This window comes from Archocentrus centrarchus, chromosome 16 (assembly GCF_007364275.1).
Source record: "Archocentrus centrarchus isolate MPI-CPG fArcCen1 chromosome 16, fArcCen1, whole genome shotgun sequence".
NCBI lineage: Eukaryota > Metazoa > Chordata > Actinopteri > Cichliformes > Cichlidae > Archocentrus > Archocentrus centrarchus.
In genome coordinates, this window is record NC_044361.1 from 2,647,450 (window position 1) to 2,670,170 (window position 22,721).

The following is a 22,721-nucleotide window of genomic DNA, read 5'->3' on the forward strand; positions in this document are numbered from 1 at the left end:
AGGCATCAGTGAAAATCTCAGTCTCTTCATCGTGTCCAGTGTTGTTGACCAGGGTTACAGCTCAACTTATTAAGCAGTTCTGCAGACCTCTAATAATGAGTGATTCTTTCTTGCATGTAAAAATGAGCTAACCGCTTCATGAGTAAACTCCTGTAGATTTAACAGAGAAAGAAAAGGGAAAAATACCGTGAACGCGACAGATAAACTGAATCCAACCTCCAAAAACAGCTAAAAAAAAAAAAAAAGGTTAAAAGGTCACCAAAGTTATCCGGCTTAATCTTCTGTATCAGTATTCTCATGACAGCAGTACGGCAGCAGTTGTCATGGATTATCAATCACTGACTCAGGCATCGAAACCCTGTGGGAAGCATTCTTTACTCTGTGCTCATCAGAGAAGCTCCTCTCCGTTAACTCAGTCAATGATGGGTTTCAGAAAAAGTCATTTCCCCCACACTGGTAACCCCCCCCCATGCTTCGTCTCAGCGAACAGTGGGTGTGATGAATGCACTTTTTTTTTCTGGTGCCTTTTTTTTGTAAGATGAAAAGTTCAGCTGTCCTTTATCTTTCCCACTTTGATTCCATATGGCTCCTTATTGCACTGCTGCTAATCATGTGTCACATGACACACAAAACTCTTTTTAACATTTGTCTCAACTCGCCTGCTGCGCGGAGAGATCGGGTTTTCTACAGGATGCACGAAAGTTAAACAATGACCTCAGGAAAGTATTTGAAAGTTTTCTTTTCAAAGCGCGTCTCTTATTCTGCGGTTTGTCAGCTTGCCTGACTCTAATATGAACTGCTGCGATGCTGAAGACCACACTCCGGGGGCCTCTAAATCAGTTAAAACTGACATTTACAATCAAACTCTAAACAGTATTCAACGCGAGCCTGCATTCCACCTCCAGCACGCTGGCTCAGAAAAGCCTTCAGCCATGCCGTTTTTGTCAATAAAATATCAACTTTTCAAATTAAATGGCATCGCGCGCTGTCACGGGTTTTTAATAAAAGCCGGGCAGCGGGTGATCCGCTTATGAAAGTTGACATTTTACTGGAACAGGTGCCATCAAGTGGTCTGAGCGCGCTTAATCAAAATACACTTCAGGAGAGAGATGCAGGATTTTGTGCTGACAAGCAAAGAAATTTGGAGTGTCCATCTGTTTTCTCTCCCATGAAAACAAAGAGAGGAGGCAGCGCTCAAGAAACTGCAGCACCACTACAGACTGCTACTCATGGGTTTGATGAGTCAGTCTCCTAAGAGGCTGTTAGTGGTGAGTCACTTTGGCTGTTTTTGTTGATACCAAGGAGCAAGATCAACATACCCTGAGGGGTTAGTTGGGGATTAAGTAGTAGTGTAGTGAGGTGTACAAAGGTCAGAGGTTTCAGTGTCACAAACACAGCTCTATTTACCTATCCAACACGCCTGAATCAAATGGCTGAATTACCTCCTCAGTAGGCAGTCAAGTTCTCCAGAGTGCTGCTAATGACTCAGGTGTGTTGAAGCAGAGACACATCTAAAACCTGCAGGACACCGGCCCTCGAGGCCTGGAGTTTGAGACCCCTGACCTAGCTGGATCACCATGGTAATACATGCTGACCACGCAGCCTGGTCAGGAGCGGGTCATAGTTTCATAGTTTCAGCTTAAAATCGGATGGAAGATTGTTTGCTGAAGTGATGAGCCGTACGTTGTTGATCCCACCAAATAAAGATGAGCAGTAAAATTTCAGCAGCGCAAACTGGAATTCGCTCGCATTCAGCTGGTAATGCAGAACATTCCCGATCTGCTGCCACATCTGTTTCACCAGCAGCCGAGAGAACGCAGATTAGAAAATCAATTAGTCTATTATTTATTGCAGAGAAGATCCATCACTTCTTTCATTAGGCTGCAGAAGCGTGGCAGACCTGAACACACTGTGTGGCCTATAATTTAAAGTTTCACACCTTTTTAATGTGCAGCTATCAAGTTAGAAATAAATGGCAGTGAAAATTCATATTGACTTATTCTTTAAAGATCTCGATCACCTGTTCCTCTGATAATGTGATCAGTATATTTTGTACAGAGAGCCTGAAATTACATGACAAACACCCCTTTGAAGCAGACCGCCTGGGCTACCAGAGAAAGCTGAGAACCATAATCTCAAACTGGGGTTTGAGGTTGTTGACGCAAAGAAAGCCCGGCTCCATCGATCGGCCTCAGATGTATCAGGCTACGTGCTGATCTTGGCCTGTTCTGCAGCCGGTCATTGTTACGCTTGGTAGCAATGTGCTGTGTAAACACCTAAATCAATATAAAAAAAATGATCTGCACACAGATGCGTATTCCATAAAACACAATATGTAATGTGTTCCATGCAATGCTAAACGTAAAGCTAATGCAGTATCTGCCCGTGCAGCTGGGTTCGGTTTTTACAGCAGTGTGTGCAGGATCAGAAGAGTCAGTAACGTGTGAGGAAACTCAACATCAGCACCAGCTAATGTTGTGACCCAGGACACATGATGCTGAGATCTGAGTGAGAATGATAGAAGGGCCTCAAACCTGGAGCACATCTGGAGAAAAATGTATGTTATTAAATGATCAGTGTTTTATAGTGAATATAAAACAGTTATATTAAATCCTAAATCAGGATTGGCCAAGAAAATTGAAACTGTTTCTGTAAAAAATCCCAACACAGCGGTCGGGACTCGTGCTGCTGATGAGATAACCGAGGTGTGCAATGACTCACCGGCTGCTTGGTCTGGCCTTTCTGTGGTTTGCTGTAGGGGCTGTATTTCGGTTTGGCTGGTTTACCTGCTGCTCGGTCTTTATGACGCCGGCTGCTGATGTGCTGGAAATGAGACACAGATCCAGAACGAGTCACACTTTCATGCTTTCATTGGTTATTCCAATATGAAAATTTACTTCCAGCCTTAACAGAAACAGATTGATCATTTGCTGTTTCTGTCAGTCAATTAAAAATATTTATATGTTTATAGGCTGCAGAGCAGGTCAGGTGAGGTTAGTATTTTTCTGATTTTCTTCATTAAACCACCTCCAAACACAGAATCCTGCTCTGGCAGAGACATCGACCTCTTACCCTGAAACTGCAGTTTAGCAGCAATAAAACCTGCAAATGTGACAAAGATTTCTGAATGTGTGCAACAATCTGTTAATGTGAGTAAGGTTTGTAAAAGGAAAAGTCAAAGGAACATAGACGGGGACGCATCACTGAAGTGGAAATGTGCTTTTTCTTTCCTTACTACTTTCCTTACTACTTAAAGCTCCTTACTACTTCTTTCCTTACTACTTAAAGCCAAATCTGAATTTGCATGCATGCACAAACAGTATCTGCATTTTTAGACCAGCTCACAAACCTGAACGCACATTTAAAGGCTTCTGATGTGCGCCCAGAGTCGAACAGACCTTTGCAGATTCCTTTACACCTCATCAAATCAGACTGCACACATACAGATTCAACATGCACAAATAATACTGCAATACCAATACTCCCATAAAAGTGCCACTCCACATCAAAACTAGAGAAAATGGAATTATTTCCATCATTATTACTGCCGCAATTTCACATCCTTTTCATGGACCGAGGAGGGAACACGGAGAGCAGAAAAGGAGGTACGAAGACCAAAAATACACCTATTGACTCATAGCAAAAGGTCTTCCAGCTTTATGGGTTTCATAGTGACTGTACCCACTCATGGTGAAAATGACTGCAGTTCTATCACTGCAAGTTACACCTCAGAGAGCCTTTTGCTAAATGCCACACTATATTCCACTGTTAAATTCAATTCTCGTGGAAAGCCTCGGAGCATCGGGCCAGATCTGAACGAACCAATAAAATAGAAGACAGAGAAATACGCTGTGACCTAAAGCCAGTAAATTCAGAGTGGGTACATGCTGACAACAAAAGGCAAATTTCTGGCTGTGTCTAAATTTCACAGGTCCTTGTAGTGGGCTTAACAATCGCACTTTTCTTCTGCTTTCAGCTCTAACTCAAATGTGTCATGCTGGATTCTTTTCACAGAGAATTGCTGCTGTTCAGAAGCACTCGGCAAAAGTCCTCACATGAAAAATTCATACAAATCCTGTTTTCAGGGAGAAAACTCGAAGCCAGCTCAGTCTGAACACAATGGTCTCCGGGTGTTGGAGCTGACAACCCCCCCCCTCATGATCAGCAGCTCGAGTCCCACGGGAACTGCAATGAAAAGCTTCGTGCGTTTCAGTCACAGTGAAATTTTTGTCACCTTTCTCTTGTTCCCTCGTTTAACCTCATGTTAAATTAAAGCATGCTTATTGTGTTTATTATTGCAGGAGAAGCACAATTTCTTGGCCATGTACTTTATTTAAGGAGCGTTATTTAGGATTCCTGCATTTGAAAGACTTCTGACTGATATCCAGCAGGAATAAAGGAAGAAGTTGGGTGCAGGTAAATGTGGGTTTTATAGGAACAAGTTTATTATAATAATGCATGTAATTGTTTCTCTGTGAGAACTCATATGACGGCAATAAAATACAGACGCCCACACCTGAGGCCAGTTTAAAAATCATAACTGGACCTAACAAGCATGTATTTGGACCGTGGGGGGAAAATCATCGTTGTTCCCAGTTTTGGTTCATCTTCACTGTTTTGAACTCTTAATATATTTGAGTTTCTCTTTGAAACATCACCCTAGAAGTCGTAGACGGCTTCACCTCCCTGGAGTTCACCATCAACAACACCTTCTCACTCGATCATCAACTCGAGAAGGCAAACATCATCAAGAATGAACACATAAAGATCAGACTGCACCGGGTCTGCATCCTCAGGACCCCACTATATGGAAGAGAAACCTGGACCACCATTCCTCACCGAGACATCCTGCAGCACACTGAGATCCCCAGCAGGCGCTCCCTGCTGAACCGGCACCGCCTGCGACGGTTGGAGCACCTTTGTTTGCTACATAAAGAAATCCTGCATGGACAGCTAGCCCAGGGCACCATGAGTCAGTCATGCCAAACTCTGTTTTAAGGATGCAACGTCTCCACAGACAAATGGGGAAACTCAGGCATGGATTGTGCTGCCTGGTGTTTCACTGTCCACAAGTATCCTGTTAGTATTAGTATTTATTAAGATGTTTGGAGAGGTCAGATTGCTGCAGAGAGGAGAAACCGAAGGAAGCGTCCTGTTGCAACCACTGCAACCCAGACCTCACAGTTCACCACCTGCAACAGGGACTCATTCATGCATTGGCCTACAATGCTGTAGCAGGTCCAACCAGCTGAAGACATCCAAAGGTGCATTCCAGTGACTCAGATGTCAAATTATGATTATTTTGTAGTGGGTTGATTCTCTGGCTTTGGTTTACTTTGGTTATTCTAGTTAGGAGTTTGAGCTTTTTGTATTTTCTGTAGAAAAAGTCTGTCTGCTGTCTCGCTCTCAGACTGTGTTCATGCCTCGGTCCCTTTGTTTCCTTTCCTCGTATATCTTGTTTAGAGTTCGCATTCGTGTCTCTGTTGATTATTTCCTGTTTTACTCGGAGACTGTTTCCTTTCATGTCTAGCATCAGTCTTCCTTCCTTTCCGTCTTCCCCTGATTCCCTGACTGGTTTGTCCTGTTGTTAATTGTCCTCACCTGTGTTCCTCTCCCTCCTGTTTGTAAGTAATCAGTCTTCTGTGTATATGTAGCCTTGTGTTTCCTTTTGTCCCTGTCACGCTGTGTGAGTGTACAGCCTGAGTCTTTGTGTTTGTCTTCCTGAATTCTTGTCATGTTTTTCAGACTTTTGTGATCTTTTTTTTCCAGCTAATGATGCTCGGTTTATGTTTGCAGTCCCTACAACACTGTAGGCACAAGAACATGTAAACTCCTCACAAAAAGGTCCCATCTGATCAGGAGGTTCACCAACACCAACCACAACACCGCCCTCAGTGAAAGACGGTGAAACTAAAAGTTCTAATAAATGTTCAAGTTCTTTGAGTCCAGTAGAGGTCAAGAAAATCCTCCTTTCCCCCAAACTGTAAACTATTATGACTCATTATAAAATATTCAATCAAAATTTTGTTTGAATTTTTTCCATGTAGTCCTCCAGGTAGATCTAATAAAGTCATGATGGCATTAAACAAAGCGTTAAAGCTCCAAATAAACCTTTTTAATAATTGTAATGTAAATAAGAAACTAATGAAAGTGCCACTGTCTGCTGGACTTTTCCTTTCCAAATGCAGAGAATTTAGTTGAGACAAATAATTTCCAAAAAGACCAAATGATTCACTAATGGAGTTAAAAAAAACAAAAAGAAAGCTTGATAATGATTTTATTTTGGCCTGATATTTGTGAGGCAAGATAACTAAAGAAGTAAAATGTCATATTATTGCAAACATTTTGATTTTATGGCAGCCTAATCTGTATATGGCTGTGCTTAATTACATTTTTATATATTTTATGAGCATAAAAACGAGGACCGATTTTACACAGAAATCAGTTTTTCCAGTTTGCCGCTGAGCGTCTCGGTGGGCGCGTCTCTCTCACCTGTTTTAGCTGAGTCTCTGAGTTGACGTGCACGTCGCACGTCTCACAGTAAAACGTTTTGTTCTGCAGGCCCGTTGACGATTTGGAGGACGTTGCCAATTTGCTTTTGACTCCCGCTCGAGGGAAGGACTTGATGGAGCCCACGCCGCTCCTGGCCTCGAGCATCGTCTTGTGCTTCGTACCTGCAGGTTCAAACAGGAGGCGGTTTGGTCAGTACGTGAATTTCACTCAGCAGAGGTAGCCTGAGGGAAAGGTGAAATCAGAGGAATGCTGCTTTTTTTGTGATCTGTGAGGGTCATTGTGTGAAAGGGCAAAGCTGTAATACTATCCTCATGTTCCAGACCAAAGACAGTGAATAGTCCAATTAAAGTCACTGAGGAAACAGCTGTCTCGGGGCTGGGGGGGGGGGGTAAGGGGCAGGTTGCACTGTAGGTTCAGTCCCTGGAACAATGCCTCTGCTGGCCCTCAGCTGGTTCACTGGATCATGCTGCCATCCAAAACCTCTGCAGAACTTGTTTCAGTTTCACTCAAACAGAAGCTCAAATAACCAACACAGATGTCATTAATATAGGATTCTTGTGCAGTAAATTAGCATGTTTTGGTACTGATGTTCAATATTCAGCAGGAAATCAGCTACATTTCAGATTGCAATAATTTTTGGACAAGCTTGACCTACGATCTAACTACCAGCTGGGAGCCATGCATGCGTTTAGGTCCAGCTCCTAAAGCTCAGTAGTGTAATCCAGCAGATTGAAGAGCTAAAAAAGGAGCTCCAAGTTTATGCAAAACTGTCACTGCCAATCGAAGTGAAGCACTGAACCCAAAGACTCTGACTTCACTTTAACTGAAAGCAAATGGAGTATTTTAGCTATTGCAACTGCCAAAAAAAAAGACTGCTGGCAGGGGTAACAAACCTGGTTGGATGGTTCTGAGATGATCAAATACTCAGTAATGAAGACGCCTGATTCATCTGAATTCATGTTGAGCTTTGTGGTCACTTGCGAAATTCAACCTGGCTGATGATCATTTCAGCAATGGATTGTTTTTCATGTTGAGCAAACTGTTTAGAAATCTTTATTTAACTGTGTTCCTTTGTTAAAACTTTAATAAAAAGCTTCACTTTAAAAAAAATAAAATACAGAGATGCTGCAACGAGAATCAGCGGGACATCACGAAGCTCAGACCGAAAGCAGAGATGACTCAGTGTACTGTCACTGTGTGTGTGTGTGTGTGTGAATGCAGTGCGAGAAATTAGTCTGAAACAATGATTCACTTTGTGTTCAGAAGTAAGGATGTCTCACAATACCTGATCAAAGTTTGATAAAAGGTTCCTATGGAAACCACCGCAGGATAATTGAAGATTTATTTATTTTTTTCCGGCCTCAGAATGATTGTTGAAGACGGCGGAGATAACTCTACAATAATGACAAACAAACGCTTCGACACCGAAGGAACCCAGCAGATAACAACCTTCCCCACAAAAAAGCACCGGCTCACCGAGAAAATCATTTCAACACAGATGCTGTCGTGGAAATTGCACAACATGGACTGAAACAATCACGCCGAGCCCGTGTTTACTGAGAGAAACATTACCAGCAGGTAAACGCCTCATTCGTGCAGCAGATCCAGACTTTTTTGGGGTGTTTTCTGTTTTAAGTTTAAAAAAAAAAAAAAATGCTCCATCATACACTCAAACTCTGAACATTTGCAGCACATCTCGGCACACATTTCTTACCGCTGTTGTGAGCCTCCAGCTGCGACGCAGAGTTGACCGCCACTTTGCAGAGCGAGCAGTAGAGAAGCCGGCGAGCCTTCTCCTCCTCTGTTTCTGTGTCTGTCTCCGCCTCGGGTTCAGCATCCGGCTCCGGGAGGTCGGGTTCTGATGGGGAATTTAGCTTTGAGTGCCCCTCGTCCTCCCCAGCAGCTGAGGTAGTCTCTAGGGCCGTGGCAGACGTCCTGCTCGGGACTATCAGCGGGGCCACAGGTGCTGGCGTTGGCGTGGTGGGGGTCACCAAGGATGCCAGGGGTTGTGTCATTCTGAGCACGGGGGAGAGCACTGGGGGCGCTGTTCCAGGGAGGCCATCTGTAGGGAGAATGAAATCACACAGAGAGAGGCGTTTGTTTTGAATCATATTTATCCATCCATCATTCAGGGACAGAAATGTTTTATTCATGTGCTCTTCACTCCACAGGTGGCTTAATGTGTTTTCATTCAGACTTCACAGCATCATTTCTATTTCATTTGTTTGCTTTATTCAAGAATATAACATGAAATATTGACCTAAAGTAAAGAGGTTCTGTTGTACGCTGTCATACTGCTCATGCCTCCAGTGCTGGCCTACTTATTTTTTTTCCTCTACATCTTTATTTCCTCCCCATCTGTGTCTCTGTCTCTCGCTGTCTTGCACTCTGTCGTTCATGGGTTTTGTTTCATTTCTCTGTTTTGTCTCCTGTCCACCCATAAATCAGTCTGTGTGCCGTCTTAAAGGATCAAATGCCTCTGGAGGACAGAGGAGGCTTGCTGAAGAAGCTACACTCTTGAAATATACAAACTAGGGATGCATCGTTCCAGTATTTCCTGAGACTGAGGAATACAGCTCCTTAATTTACCGCTGGTCCTGGATCAGATACCTGTATCATACTGCAAATGAAAAAAGCTGCATCTCTAATAAAAACCATGGTGGGAGGGGGGACAGATATGTATTCATAACCTGTTTCAGGTATTTAAGATGATCAGCTCTGCAATCAAACTGTCTGCCCTTCACTGTGTGTGTGTGTGTGTGTGTGTGTGTGTGTGTGTGTGTGTGTGTGTGTGTCATTAAAAAACATGAATGTATCATATCTCTTTCTTCTTGCCACATTTAGCCTGTGAATTTCATTGATTGCAGGCCTCAGTACATCAGTCATGAACACTGGTATTCACATCTGAGAAAATGCAACAGCAGATGAGACGTGAGTCATATTTAATCGACTCACCTGAATCCCTTTAAAATGATGGTTCTGAAGGAAGAACAGTTCATTTGGTTAAATACGTGAAACCTCAGCTCCTCTCTTCTTGTCTCGCTCCCTCGACTGCGTCTTCGGCGCGAGGCACCAAGAGACACGTGGATACGAGGCGAGGAAAGGAATCAAGGATGCACAATCTGAGAAGGTAGGCTAGTGCCCTGTAGTGTTTGCGTGCAATGAGAGGTGTGGCTTCCTCTCACCGGCATCAGGGCTGCCGCACATGGCTTCAATCAAGCTGCGGTGTTTATATTCCTTTCACTCACTTCCTGCCAAACTGTTTGCATCACCAGTGTGGTAGCAACTCTTGGCCCCTTTATAAAGATTTCCTTAGTTCTAACTTGGCTGCCTCCTTTTGCACAGCTCACTGCCCGCACAAGTCTCACACCAAACAACACCATTCATGCGCCCGTGTCCTCTCCAGCTTCTTCCCTCCTACCTGCTCTCACTTCGCCAGCTCGAGACCTCAACGTGTTCTGTGTTTGGACCTGCCAGCTTCTGGTCACAAAACCTCAACATGTATTCAACTTATGAAAGCTGAGATTTGGAAATGTCTGGACTCAGATCAAGTTCATTTTTTCTATTAATTATATAAACTACATAAACACTGATCCTCAAAAGAAACATGTTTCCATCCAAACATGTTTGTTCTTTAGAAACAGACAGACCTCATTTTGCAAAATCAGCACATAAGGAAGCTACAAACGCCACATGTTAGTGTTTTGTCACTAAAACTCGGGCGGATGAGCAGCACAGAGCACAACAACCTTAAACATAAACTGTGGATAAACACGGCAACACGACTCTGGCAACCTAAACCCGGTTTGGTTTTGAGACATCTGCCGTGAAACAGAATTGGAACGTGCACTTCCAAAAACACGTCCAATAACACACAGAATGGAAGTGCAGTCTCAGAGACCGGCTATCAGACTGATCCATTTATTCCAGTGAAGATTTACCAGGTGTGTCACACACTGTCACTAAAGGCCAGAGCGGGAAATGAGGCTCACACGAAGGAACGAACGTGCTGTTCATCGACTTGCTTTAACTTAATAGAAAAGCACACAATTAAAACCTCAAAGCAGTCAACGAAAAGTTCTTTGGCTATTAAACCATTCAGTCAAGCAAAAATGATGATAATGACTTCTTATTACAGTTACACAAGTTATAGAAAAATGCCACACAACCAACTCACAACAGCCTGCTTGAATATGACCTCTGGGTCATTTATTAAACCAAAATGTATCCATGTGGAAAGCAAATCAAATAATCATTTTACTCATGTGCGTATGTCTTCAGCTCTTACACAGCTTGTTTCACAGGCCTGAACATAACAACTCACTGGTTGTGTGGTATTTTTTATTTAAAAATAAAGGATCCTTAATTATATCGATTATATGTACCAGAGAGCCTCGCCCTCTGTCATGAAATTGACTGACCATAAAAATTAAGCTGCCTTTTGTGCCATCACTTTATTTATTTATTGTAACCCAAAATTTCAGGTTAACTCAAAATTAGACCAACCCTAACCCTACTAACAAGCTTCCAAACTTTGGTCACAACTAAAGTTTGTCACATGCACTGCTGACATCTACAACCACAGACTGTATATGAAAGACGGACACAGCGACTGTGATGTCACCCACCGGTTTGCTACATTCCCTTTCTGAAGCTTTGAGCCGATGCTTTTTGCTGGCGCTGTCTCAGCCTGCTGAAGCCGGACTTCAGGAGTGAGGAGAGCACCTGACAGTGAAACTGAGCAACACTGCACACTCATTCAGTGCCTGTCAATCACAGGGTAAGCCCGCCCCTGAGAAACATAATTTACATATTTAGATTGAGACCAAAAGACCATCAGGAAAATGTTTACTGTGGTTACAGATCAAAGGAGCTGCAGACTTCTCTATGATCCAAACACAGGAGTTAGCCACTGCTGGCAAACGATGTCACTTTTTACATGTGGAAGCTGCGCCGGCCACAGCGTTTGCTCCCAACTAGGAGGACCAACATATACTGGGATCTGGGATACTGGGAAAGGGTCACTGTTGGAGAATTTAACACGACAGAACGGGGCTTCAGCACTAAATATTTAAAAATATCATATTCTTCTAAATGTACAAAAACCTGAAAAGTGAAGATTAAAGCTAAAGTGGGAACTAAGAAAGCACTAAAGTTAAAAAATAAACAAAAAAACATTTTACGTCACTGTCACACAAACAAGCAGTCGTAACTTTATAGACCAGAAGCAAAAAGATTTGATTTGCTGATTACATGTCATGCTTATAAATATCAAAGAAGCTCTGCAGACAGTCACACCTCTAATCTGCTCTTCGTATGAGAAATCACACTAACGCGTGCAAAGAGCTGCTGAGCACTGAAGGAAATTCCTGATATTTTTAGGAACCACAGCAGCAGATCGATACGTTTGACTCATAAAACAACACCACGTGTCGGACTATGGAATACAGAGGACCGCTGCCACGTCTGCGAAAATGAATTTTTGCCTTGGCGGCGTCACCTGATCGATGCCAATGCCTCAGAGTTCCCCGCGCTCCAGTGTCACGAAATGAAGATCGGCCAGCCAGGAGAGCAAATCAATAGTGAATTATGTCATGCTATTTTTGTGGGCCATTATATATGGTTCTTCTTTATCCCAGTGGAGGTGTCGGCAGTTGGCGCCACAAAACCCTTTAAACTTGCGCTGTGACTGAGATCGCTTCAACCAAAGGTTCAAAAATGTATCAGAGCTGAAAGCAGCAGACATGCACAGAAGGAAGCTCAGCTTCAAGTGCTTTTAAAAAATTAAAAAACATCTTCAGGTGAATGCTGTCTACAGTTAGTGTGAGTCATGGATGGTTTCTAATTTTTAGGAACATGTAAAGTTTGAACAGGACACTTTTGTTTACTAATATATTGATGGGAAACCACATTAATGTTCCCGGCACTGAGTACATTCATGCAGCAGGCCTGTCGTCTCTGAACCACCAACAGAAACACACACCGCTGTATGAATGTGCTTCTGCACAGACTTTAAGCCATGAGGAACATCTATTTTTCATCATCATTCATCTTTTTTAAAATGCTTCATCCAACCAGCTTTCTCCACTTTTTCACACGGCAAAGTGGACGGCGCCGCCTTCCCGCTGAGCCACATCTTTCAGGTCTTCCTGGGATGTGTAGTCCTTCCAGTTTTTGTAGGATCTTCTTCTCCTTGCACATGCCTGGAATACTCCTGCGGAATACCACAGGAGCCCATCCGAGAGTCCGCTTGATCCTGAAGCACCTCAACTGATTCAACAGGAAAGGGCAGAGGTTCTCCTTTAATCTCCCTCCAGGTGTCTGACCTCATCATCTTATCACTAACTGGGTTTTTACACACCGGCTCAGGAAACCATCCACAGCAGCTCAGAGTTAACTTATTTTTCCACAGGGGATTTTGGAATTTACAAAATATAGAAGTTGATGTGACGGCAATTCTGCTGCAGAGAAGAAAGATGGGAAAGTTTCATGTTTCTGGATTCAGAGCCAGAGTAGTCCTCAGCATCCCATTCGGTGCTGCCTCCACATCATTTCAGAACCCTACGCAAAACTATCAACCTGCTCTGCTTTCCCTGATGCCAAATTCTGCCGTTCTGGAAACACTGTGATGTGATGATCCAGGTGCACAGCATGGCAATTACCTGAACAGTTGTGGTGTCACATTTAAGCACACTGAGCACATTTCAACCCGAACCACATTTTTTCTACCCTCGACCAAGCACGTTTAGGTGCCCGAATCTAGCCAACGAATGTGTCGGGGCAGGATTTGATGACCTGAGGTGAGGACACATTGAAGCTGTTTTGTTCTGCAGCCTCTCGTCTGAAGCCATTCCCTGTTTGAAACTCATTACAGCTGCTCAGATCTTTGATCTCATTCTTTGGTTTTGATCAGCTCATGACTGACAGATTGACAGTGAAACTAAAAGCTTTGCCTCAGACTGGATTTATTCTTTACCCCAGCAGTCTAACTGAGTTACCGGCAACCCAGAAACGATCTGCTCATCAAACTCCCGCCTTCCCTTATAAATAAGACCCCACAGTATTCAAAGCAGTCACTCACTGCTAACACACCCTTTTCCAAAAAAGCCACACAGGACGTTATTTAGATGTGCGTCGCTAACAACCAGCCAACCAGCAATCTACAGTTTACTAAAATCAAGCGGCTTTGAAATAAAGTAACAAGTGTCACAGTTTCCTGGCACACAGTCACAGTTGCGTCACAGGACCTGCTGATACAGACACTCTGAATATTACAAACATCAGTTTCAACTGTATCCAGATAGTGCTACTGGACTCACTGCACATTTGGTAATCATTTATTCATATTTTACAAACATATTCTGCAACTTTACTCTAAATGCCCAATAATAAGCTTATCCAACCAAACTTTTTTCTATGAATCAAGTTTAAATGATGAATTTATCATTGATTCATGATGGTTATTATAAAGTGTTACTTCCAGCAGAAGTTTACAGCATTTCCCTTTTTTAAAATCAGCGTTTTGTTGCTGCAGGGTTCGCACGGCATTTACAAACTGCCCCTAAACAGATCTGTCACCTCCTGAGCTTTAAGCCAGGGTATATATTGCTTACTGACTTAATATCATTGAGCATGGTATAGTTTGGTGCACATGAGGATACGTGTTCTCCTCCGTTATGTCAGCAGATGCTTTGGATGCCTGTGCACTGATTTAAGGAAGAACATCTGGCATCCAAAGGCCATTATCTGCAGCTTTCACAGTCAGAACCGTGACTTAAAAAATTTTGAGCTCAACTTGAACTGGGGAAAAGAACTTCACCCATTAGCCGTGAATAATTTATATTCTATTTTATTTGAGTTGAAGCAGATTAAGGCTACAGGCAAGGGGAAGAAAATCCACCCGGTGCATTCAATCCACACACTCAAAAGACTGCCATACTTAAGGATGTAATTATCATGTCCTCATTTGAATCATAGAAGAGAAAGATTCCTGGTTCGATCCCGGGAGGAGACACAAATCCCTTTGGAGTTCTATGGAAGGCCATCGGTTCTTCTGCTTCTAATATTTAAAACATTCACCTGGTGTAACAGCAATTTTCAGCTTTACGCTGCATCCCAACAAGCCATGAACGATAATTAATCAGTTAACTATTTATAATACGGCTGACCTTGCCCCTCCCGATAAGTAATATTTATGCTACAGGCAGAGCAGCAAAGCGACCTCTTTGCCCCCTGCAATTAACGACCACTTCGTCCCAGTCCGCCCAGGTTTGCCAAGCGTCAAAACAACCTGAAATCACAGCGATTAACTCGGGCAGCCTCACTGCGCTCACCGGCCACCAAAAGGCTGCCATCACACCTGCTTCTCTGGGCAGATTTTCAGCGGCGTGGGGAGCAAGCCGAGTGCAGTTTCAGAAAACGTTCAAGTAAAGGTTTGGTGTTCTCATGCCTGTGAGTTCTCATTTAGCTGATTTTGGCAGGTGTTCTCACAATTACAGAGCTGAACTGGATGCACCAGCAGAATAATTTTTAGGGGGTAATCAGAGATGCTCTGCTCAAAGTTAGAGATTTTCTGTCCTCCTTATATCAGAAGTAACATCATTTAGGGAGAACAAATATCTGTATCAGTCAGAAAAATGGACTTCATGGCAGTGTCCTTGTTTGTGGATACCTCAGAGAGACATCAGCTGAATCGTTTGGTGGAGAGAGGAGTCCAGGATGTGTTTATGATGGTGTAAATTAAAACGGTGACTCCAAACTGAGGGAAATAATTAGCTTCCACAAAGCACGCCTTTACAGAGCTCCAGTATTATGAAGTAGTGGATGGAGTCTGTCAGCGTGCTAACACCCATCAGCACCACACTGAAGAACTCCTGGGGTGTTGCTGAGATGTAGGAAACTTCTTGATGAGGCCAGGATGCTGATGCTCAGTCACTTCCACAGATGTGCTTTATTTGTTTCTCTTTATAAGCTTCTTCTCTGCAAATATTTTATTCGCCAAGTGCTTTACGTGAAAGGTCGCTATAATCAGTTGCCTCTTAAGCGAGCCGCTCATCCTGCAGGTGAACTCTATCTCCTCCACTGTGGACTGCAGCGCTGCAGCATCGGTGAGCTCGGCACAGTGGAACATGAACCAGTCCACCTGCTGCACGTTCTGGTTGGTATGAAGCTCCAGAGCAGAAGGAAGACCACACACACAAGCTTCAGTCTAAGACAGCGGTCCAACCACGGGATGAGATCCTTTTTTGGGGAAGCAGATATATAATATTGAGGACTGCCACAATAACAACTGAGCCAGGAAGCCAAATGGGAGGTAACATGAAATATTAATCACCAGGGCTATCTGTGTAGCGGCAACTGAACTTTCAAAATAAGAGCGAGTAACTCAGTCACATACAATTTTATTTTTAGACAGAGAAAAGACAAAAATGCTCAGGTGGCTATTAATAAAGCTGGAGAAACATTGTAGTACATTGTATCTTGTTTGTTTTGGTATTTTTACATATGTTAAAGAAGTACTTTAAAACTGTGGGTGGCCGGGGCGTCGCTCATTTCTTTTTATACAGCCACTGAGCTTCAGAGATGTTGTTAGGCCTATTTTTTAATTTGAACAGATGATAGAAGTTTCCATCTGCTTCCAGTCTTTACGCTAAGCCTGCTTAATCAAACCCACTGAAACATTAAATTCTACTTAGCTGTGTGAATTACAGCTCATACATATTTAACCATCAGTGTTTGATAAAGGTGCAAAGAAAATCTGTGAGAAGGTTCTTCTTCATCTGCTTCCTATAGAAGCTGGCTGGTGAGCCCATCCCATGGTAAGTCATGCATGCATTCGCCCTTGTGTTGGGGTGAACTCATCTACCACGGTGTCATTAAAGAGCCATTTGCTGTTCGAGGGGCAGGTGATTAAAGTGTACTTTGGCTGGCCTAGGACGCCCCGCTCCCCGGGAAGCCTCCCGTAATCCATATCCCCAGTCAGTGTGACCTAACTGGCTGTGCAAGGCCCAGTTAAGAACTCAATCCCATCTCATTAATGGAGGTAATGACTGTGATCAATCTAAAGTTGGTACGGGCAAGCAGGGCAGAGTACATGGCAGAGAAAGAGAGAGAGAGAGAGAGATTGAGGCCAGGTAAAAGGAAAGGAGAAGAAACAAAAAGGGCTGAAGACAGAAAAATTGAATTAGAGAGAAAGTGAGATGAGAAAAGTAAGCAAACTGTGACACAAAAACAGTGGAAGAAGAAGAAGTGTGTGAAAGGAGGAGGAAGGGGGGAGAAAGGGGGTAGGTAGAGGGGCGTGAGAAGGTGAGAGAAAAGAGATGGCATTAAAGAGAGCAAGCGAGTAAAGGACACAATTAAAGAGAGAGAAACCGAGAGGCTGAGAGTGGCGAAGTCAACAATGATAAAGAGAACCGAGCGAGAGGCAGATGGGGAAAGGAGCTGTGACCCTTCAAGACAGGACACAGCCTCTTTTCTTCCCTCTATTTGTGCCTCGGCCTCTCCTGACTCCCCTGATATTTCCCGTGGCGATAGAGGAGAAACGCGGCTCGGAAAACTTTCCACCCCGTTTAAGCTTTCAGGCAGTCACAAGACTCCCCAGAGATCTGATTACCTTCCACAATGAAGCTGGAATAGGCTCTTTAATTAAAATGATTGGGCCTTATTATATCCTGTCACAATTTAAAGGACATAAATCCCTCATGGCTCTTGAGTTCTGTCAAATTTCATTTGACATCCGTGATTTTTCTTCCTCCCCTCTTGTCGGTATTCAAAGTGAGTAAATGAGCAAAGAGTCAAGGCTCAGTATTTCTAGCACAGAAGACTGATAAGATGACAAATTTGCATTTACAAATAAGAGTGCGTCGAAGCTTGCAATCATTTTTCTTTTGTTGTTGTCGAAGGGGGAAAAAAAAGCAACATTATCTCTGACACTTAAACACAGCAGGAGTTATTGATTTGAATTCATACAGATTTATCTCTTTCCAGTTTCATTCAAAAACAAATGATCCGCATCTAATTTCTGTTTCTGGGAAGTTTCTGTGGTTACGCATCAGCATCCAGAAACCTCACGAACGAGAGTGTTTGCAGCACCGCGCAGGTATGGAGCCAATCTGGTCACACGCTCATCAGGTATGCTGTTGCCTCTGACGTCTGTCGGAGGCTTTTCATAGCTTAGTGCTTATACACGGATGCACAAAGGCCGGAGGAGGGTGGGGCGAAAGGACGGGGTGGAAGGGCGGTGGAGGGTGTCAGCTGCCGGGGAGGGAGTCTGTGGAGTAAAAAATGCCTGAGCTAGCCTCTTGCCTCCCCAGCAGCCTGCCCCATTGTACAGCTGCTGTCAGTGCTGGCATGGCTCCCCTGACAATCTGCTCTTTAATAGCTAATATCAGGGTACATTTCCTCAGGCACTGGACTGGAACTGAGAGATGGCGGCTGTGCTGTGGGCATTTCTCTCTCTCCCACTTTACCCCCGCTCTCCCCGGTGCCGGTGTAAGGACGCGCACAAACACACTTGACAGGCGGCCGCTGAGTCATCTGGCTAATCTACTGTCTTACTGTGTCCAGCTGCTCATTGGTCTCATAAAACGTGCAGCTACAGGAACGTTAAGAATTCAAATACTTTACCTGTGAGCGCACACTTTAACGCGGACCCCTAAATGCTGGGCTGATGTTCTTGGAAACTCGTGTTTGATTGTTTTTAAGTTAAAAAATCTGAACCCCAAACTGAAAAATATCATACATGAATTTAGCTAAATTAACAAAGTTTAAGTAATTTCACAACAATTCAATGTAATATTTAAAGTGTTTAGCACAATCTACACGTTGGTTAAACTGACTTTAATTTGAAATCACCGGTGGAATCGTTACAGTGTGTTCACTTGTTAAATCATGTTTAATCATTAGTTATTATTAATCTGCCCCCCCCTCACAGCAGATGACCCCCCTCCCTGAGCCTGGTTCTGATGGAGGTTTCTTCCTGTTAAAAGGGAGTTTTTCCTTCCCACTGTCACCAAGTGCTGCTCATAGGGGGTCGTTTTGACTGTTGGGTTTTCTCTGTATTATTGTAGGGTCTTTACCTACAATACAAAGCACCTTGAAGCAACTGTTTGTTGTGATTTGGCGCTATATAAATTAAATTTTTTCACACCACAGTCTCTGTTCCTGAGATGACTGAGTTTTTTTTCCTTACACGTGGCAGAAGGAACCCTGTGTTTTCAGGGTGGAGTCTATATGTAGGTGGGGATTATTTCAATTGTTTGTTTTTTACTGTTTTTTTATTTTAAAATCATAAAATAATAAAATCTCAATCCACACAAAAAATACACAATTGTTTATTAATTTCAGGCAAAACAAAAGGGCAGGGATAGGACCCCCGTAACACGTTAGCCAATCAGAAACACTGCAGTCTTAGTCCCTCCCAGCTGAGATGAAGATGAGGCGAGGATGAGACAAGAGGAGAGAGGCGTGTTTATTGCAGTGCCGTCACTTTAAATCAGTGTCACTTAAGTGAGATGTGGGCCACAGCTGCATTACCTGCCTCTTGTTTTTGTTAAGCCTACTGCTGCTTAATTTTTAATTAAATCCACAACGTGGCAGAATTTGACGGATATCACACATTTTTGCTTTCACACCCACACGCACACAAAAGATGGAGGGAGCAAAGTGTGATTTTTGCAGTTACTGATGTTAATAGCTAAAACAACTTATGAATACAAATGCAAAGCTTATTTGCAGAGTCCTCCTCCCACTATTATTCTTACATCCCAGCTGTGTGTGATACGTCTTTCATACATCGTGCAGACTTCTGCATCCACGCTCACAGCTCCTTCAGCCCTCCTCTCTTCTCGAGATGCACTTTTGGATTTGAGATATCCTTCGAGATGAGCAGTGAGATCAATATCTGGGTCACAGGAATCCACAGAAACGGAGCAAAGGAGAGACGAATCAGGAGGGACTAAAGTGAAAACGACCTTTTTGGAAAACTCTTGCAAAGTGAAGATATTCTGTTATCACCAAGTTTGTGGGCGAAAGGCAAAAACATGCAGAACAGGTGTTATAACGAAGTGTATGTGTGGACAGGTTTAACCAGCTCAAACTGTTTCATTTTGCATTCACAAGAAAACTCGCCCAGCATTAATTAAGCAGTCGCTCAACTGCAGACCTCTCATTACAAAACATTCACAATCAGATGGATTTCTGCAGAACAAAAATGAGCAATCAGATTACATTGTTCCCACCACAGATATGTTGCACCAAAATTATAATGGAAATAATATATTTTCTCACTTGTAATTTATAGAACAAAACAATCTAATTGAAAGCCCACACTGCAAAAGCACAGAGAGCTCTGCCTCCCTCTTTCCACAGGAACTCCATCACTCTCCTCCGATCTCGACGTGTCATTAAAGTCAGCTTTGTGACCCTGATGCACCATCAAACACTTGAGCCTCACAGATAATGCAGCATTTACCCGCCTCGACAATTAATTCTTTTGACATCTGAGTGCATTAATATTCATTACCCTGTACCACTTGTGACAAACCACCGCCCCCACAGGCTGTAGATACGATAGTGAGATGCTGTATAGAAATGTAGCCCCCCCCCCCCCTTCTCTGAAATGATTAATAGCTGATTGTGTGTTGGGTTATGACAGCGTGTTGTTTAGGGTCTCAGAGGGTCTCCGTCTGTGTATAATGTGTTTACAATTTTCCCCAGGCTTAAGTGTAAGTTTAATGTCAGAGCTGTGTAGAGTCCATTACAGATGAGGATCTCAGTTCAGGAGCAGTGGGAGGAGGTCAGTGTCTGAGCTCCACCTTTGTTGTTTAGCCTTCTATTTTTTAGCTGAAGAAAACGAGCTTTTCCCCGTGGCCTGCAGCGCTTTCTCCATCTACACCGTTCCAGTGTCAGCTGCACAGATTTGGAGATCCCTGCCTTCTCTTACTGTAAGTGTGATGGAGCTGAAGGGTACTTGCCTTGTGATGTTCTAAGCATGACAAAAAAATATAACTATGAAGAACTTTCTGATGACTACCAGCTGCACACTCTGTTCTGTGCAGCTGGCCAACATTAGTCGGAGAACTCCGTCAACGAGCCATCATCTCTGTTTTTTTATTGTGTCACGCTGTCAGGAACACGAGCCTCTTCGTGCACGCTTTCTTTTGCACAGTAACGCGGCGGTGAGTGTAGGTTAGGTGTGAAAAATGGAAAAACCCGGTTAACCAAAAATGTATCCATTTGAGCTTAATTGTATCAATTTTTCAAAATGTTTTTTCTTTTGTTTAGTTTCATTACTGCTGCAACTTAAAGCACCACAACACAAGTAATATTTTATTCATTTATATTCAAGAGAACGAAACATTTTTACAGCTGATATCTGCAACACTGGGCAGCTGACACCGAAACAATCCAGATGGATACGGAAAAAGATTCTGTGATTTTTACTTCAGGGTGAAGGTTTGAATGTCTTCATGTCAGTTTTTCCATTAAAGATTATGTGATGTTTATAGAAAATATCACTCATGCCACCGATCTGACTTTCTTACTCGTACCTTCAGAAACGTCGAGTCACATTGAGTCAGATCGGTTTGATATGCTGCACAGCCGCTCTGCACTGAGATGGAAGAGGTTCAGCTAGAAGTCATCTTTTCATTTCAAATTCAACGTGCAAAAGTGAAACACAGACATGTGTCGCTACTAAATGACTTTCTCCCAGAAAAAACCCACTGCTGACTTTAATCATGTGAGACAATGATGGACACAAACACACAGCAGGCAAAGAGGCCGGTGTGGCTACAAATGATCAGACTGCTCTGTGTGTTCAAAAAGCTGCTTTCAGCCTTTATTATCAAAAACCAAAAACACAGCCTATTAATTATGAATTAGCTGATCAACATTACTATTAGGTGTGAATAATTAAGATCATTAAGCACATGAGATTACTCTGCAGTGAGCTGAACTGCTAATGTTCAGTTCAGTGTGAGGAGAAGCTCTTCTGAGCAACAATATCCTGTTTGTTCTGGAAACATCTTTGCACATGACTTTTTTTCTAGTGTTTGCTGAGTTTTCATTGCAGCTCAAGCACACAGTAAGTCTCCATTTTTCTGATTTTTTTTTATTGCATTAATTCAATTCAATTTTATTTATATAGCACCAAATCAGCAAACAGGCGCCTCAAGGTGCTTTGTATTGTGGGTAAAGACCCTACAATAATACAGAGAAAACCCAACAGTCCAAACGACCCCCTATGAGCAGCACTTGGTGACAGTGGGAAGGAAAAACTCCCTTTAACAGGAAGAAACCTCCAGCAAAACCAGGCTCAGGGAGGGGGGGTCATCTGCTGGGGGGGCAGAGACAGAGATTAGGAATCCACAGGGATTCATTACAGCCATTTATATGTATACGCCATGCTAGCCACCATTAACAGCCATAGAAGTCTACGTAAATTTTACATAAACATAAACACTGTTTTTTTTTTAAATTGTGTACATGGTAGGCTACACATTATTACAGCTGGAGAATCATTGAAGAGTCACAAAAATAACAGGTTTGGACACACTGAACCGATTAACATGTTCAAATTTTGACTGCTAGTGTATAAAAGAAATTCACTGTTTATTTCCACATCAGCTCCGGAGCTGCAGGTTCCAAACCTGCAGTCTATGGATGGAAAAGCTTTTCAATCTCTAATTAAAGGAATAACATAAATAATCAGGATTTAAAGACAACCTCCTCTTATTTCGGTCTTCCAGGATTTTGTTGAGCTTCTTTGAGCAACAGGCACATTGATTTAATTCCAGCTGTGTTTATTTTAAAATGTCAAAGTAGGGCCGTTTATTTTGCGACTTAATTCTTCCTCAGTGACCATCACAGTTCAGGATGACACGTTTCACTGTGACATTTCATCAGCAGGGCTTTAGCGCTCCCGTCTGCTGCTTTACTCAGATAACTCGTCTCCAGCGACTGACGGGGACGCTCAAGAAGAAGAATTGTGTTGTGAAATAAAAATGGAGACAAAAAAAAAATGACGCGCGATTAACTATAAATGTTTGTCACGGCGATGTATTGATGAATTAATTATCTAATGCGGTGGAGGACGAGCAAAAGATGTCGTCAGGAAATGTTTCACAAGTTAATTGTGTAAACATTAGCAGGGTGATCACAAAAAGTGTAACTCTTGATTTCTTACAAATCCAGCTGGTTAATTACTG

General features: G+C 42.9%; 1 protein-coding gene across 1 annotated transcript in view; it reads right to left on the bottom strand.

Moving 5' to 3' along the window:
* The window catches only part of znf385d (zinc finger protein 385D), a 95,662-nt gene that overhangs the window by 1,271 nt on the left and 71,670 nt on the right, over window positions 1-22,721 (bottom strand). The window contains exons 5-7 of the mRNA XM_030748962.1: window positions 8,228-8,575; window positions 6,493-6,674; window positions 2,722-2,823 (exon numbers count right to left, since the gene is read on the bottom strand). Of these exons, the coding sequence (XP_030604822.1) occupies window positions 2,722-2,823; window positions 6,493-6,674; window positions 8,228-8,575 (632 nt within the window). The remainder of the gene's footprint in view (window positions 1-2,721; window positions 2,824-6,492; window positions 6,675-8,227; window positions 8,576-22,721) is intronic.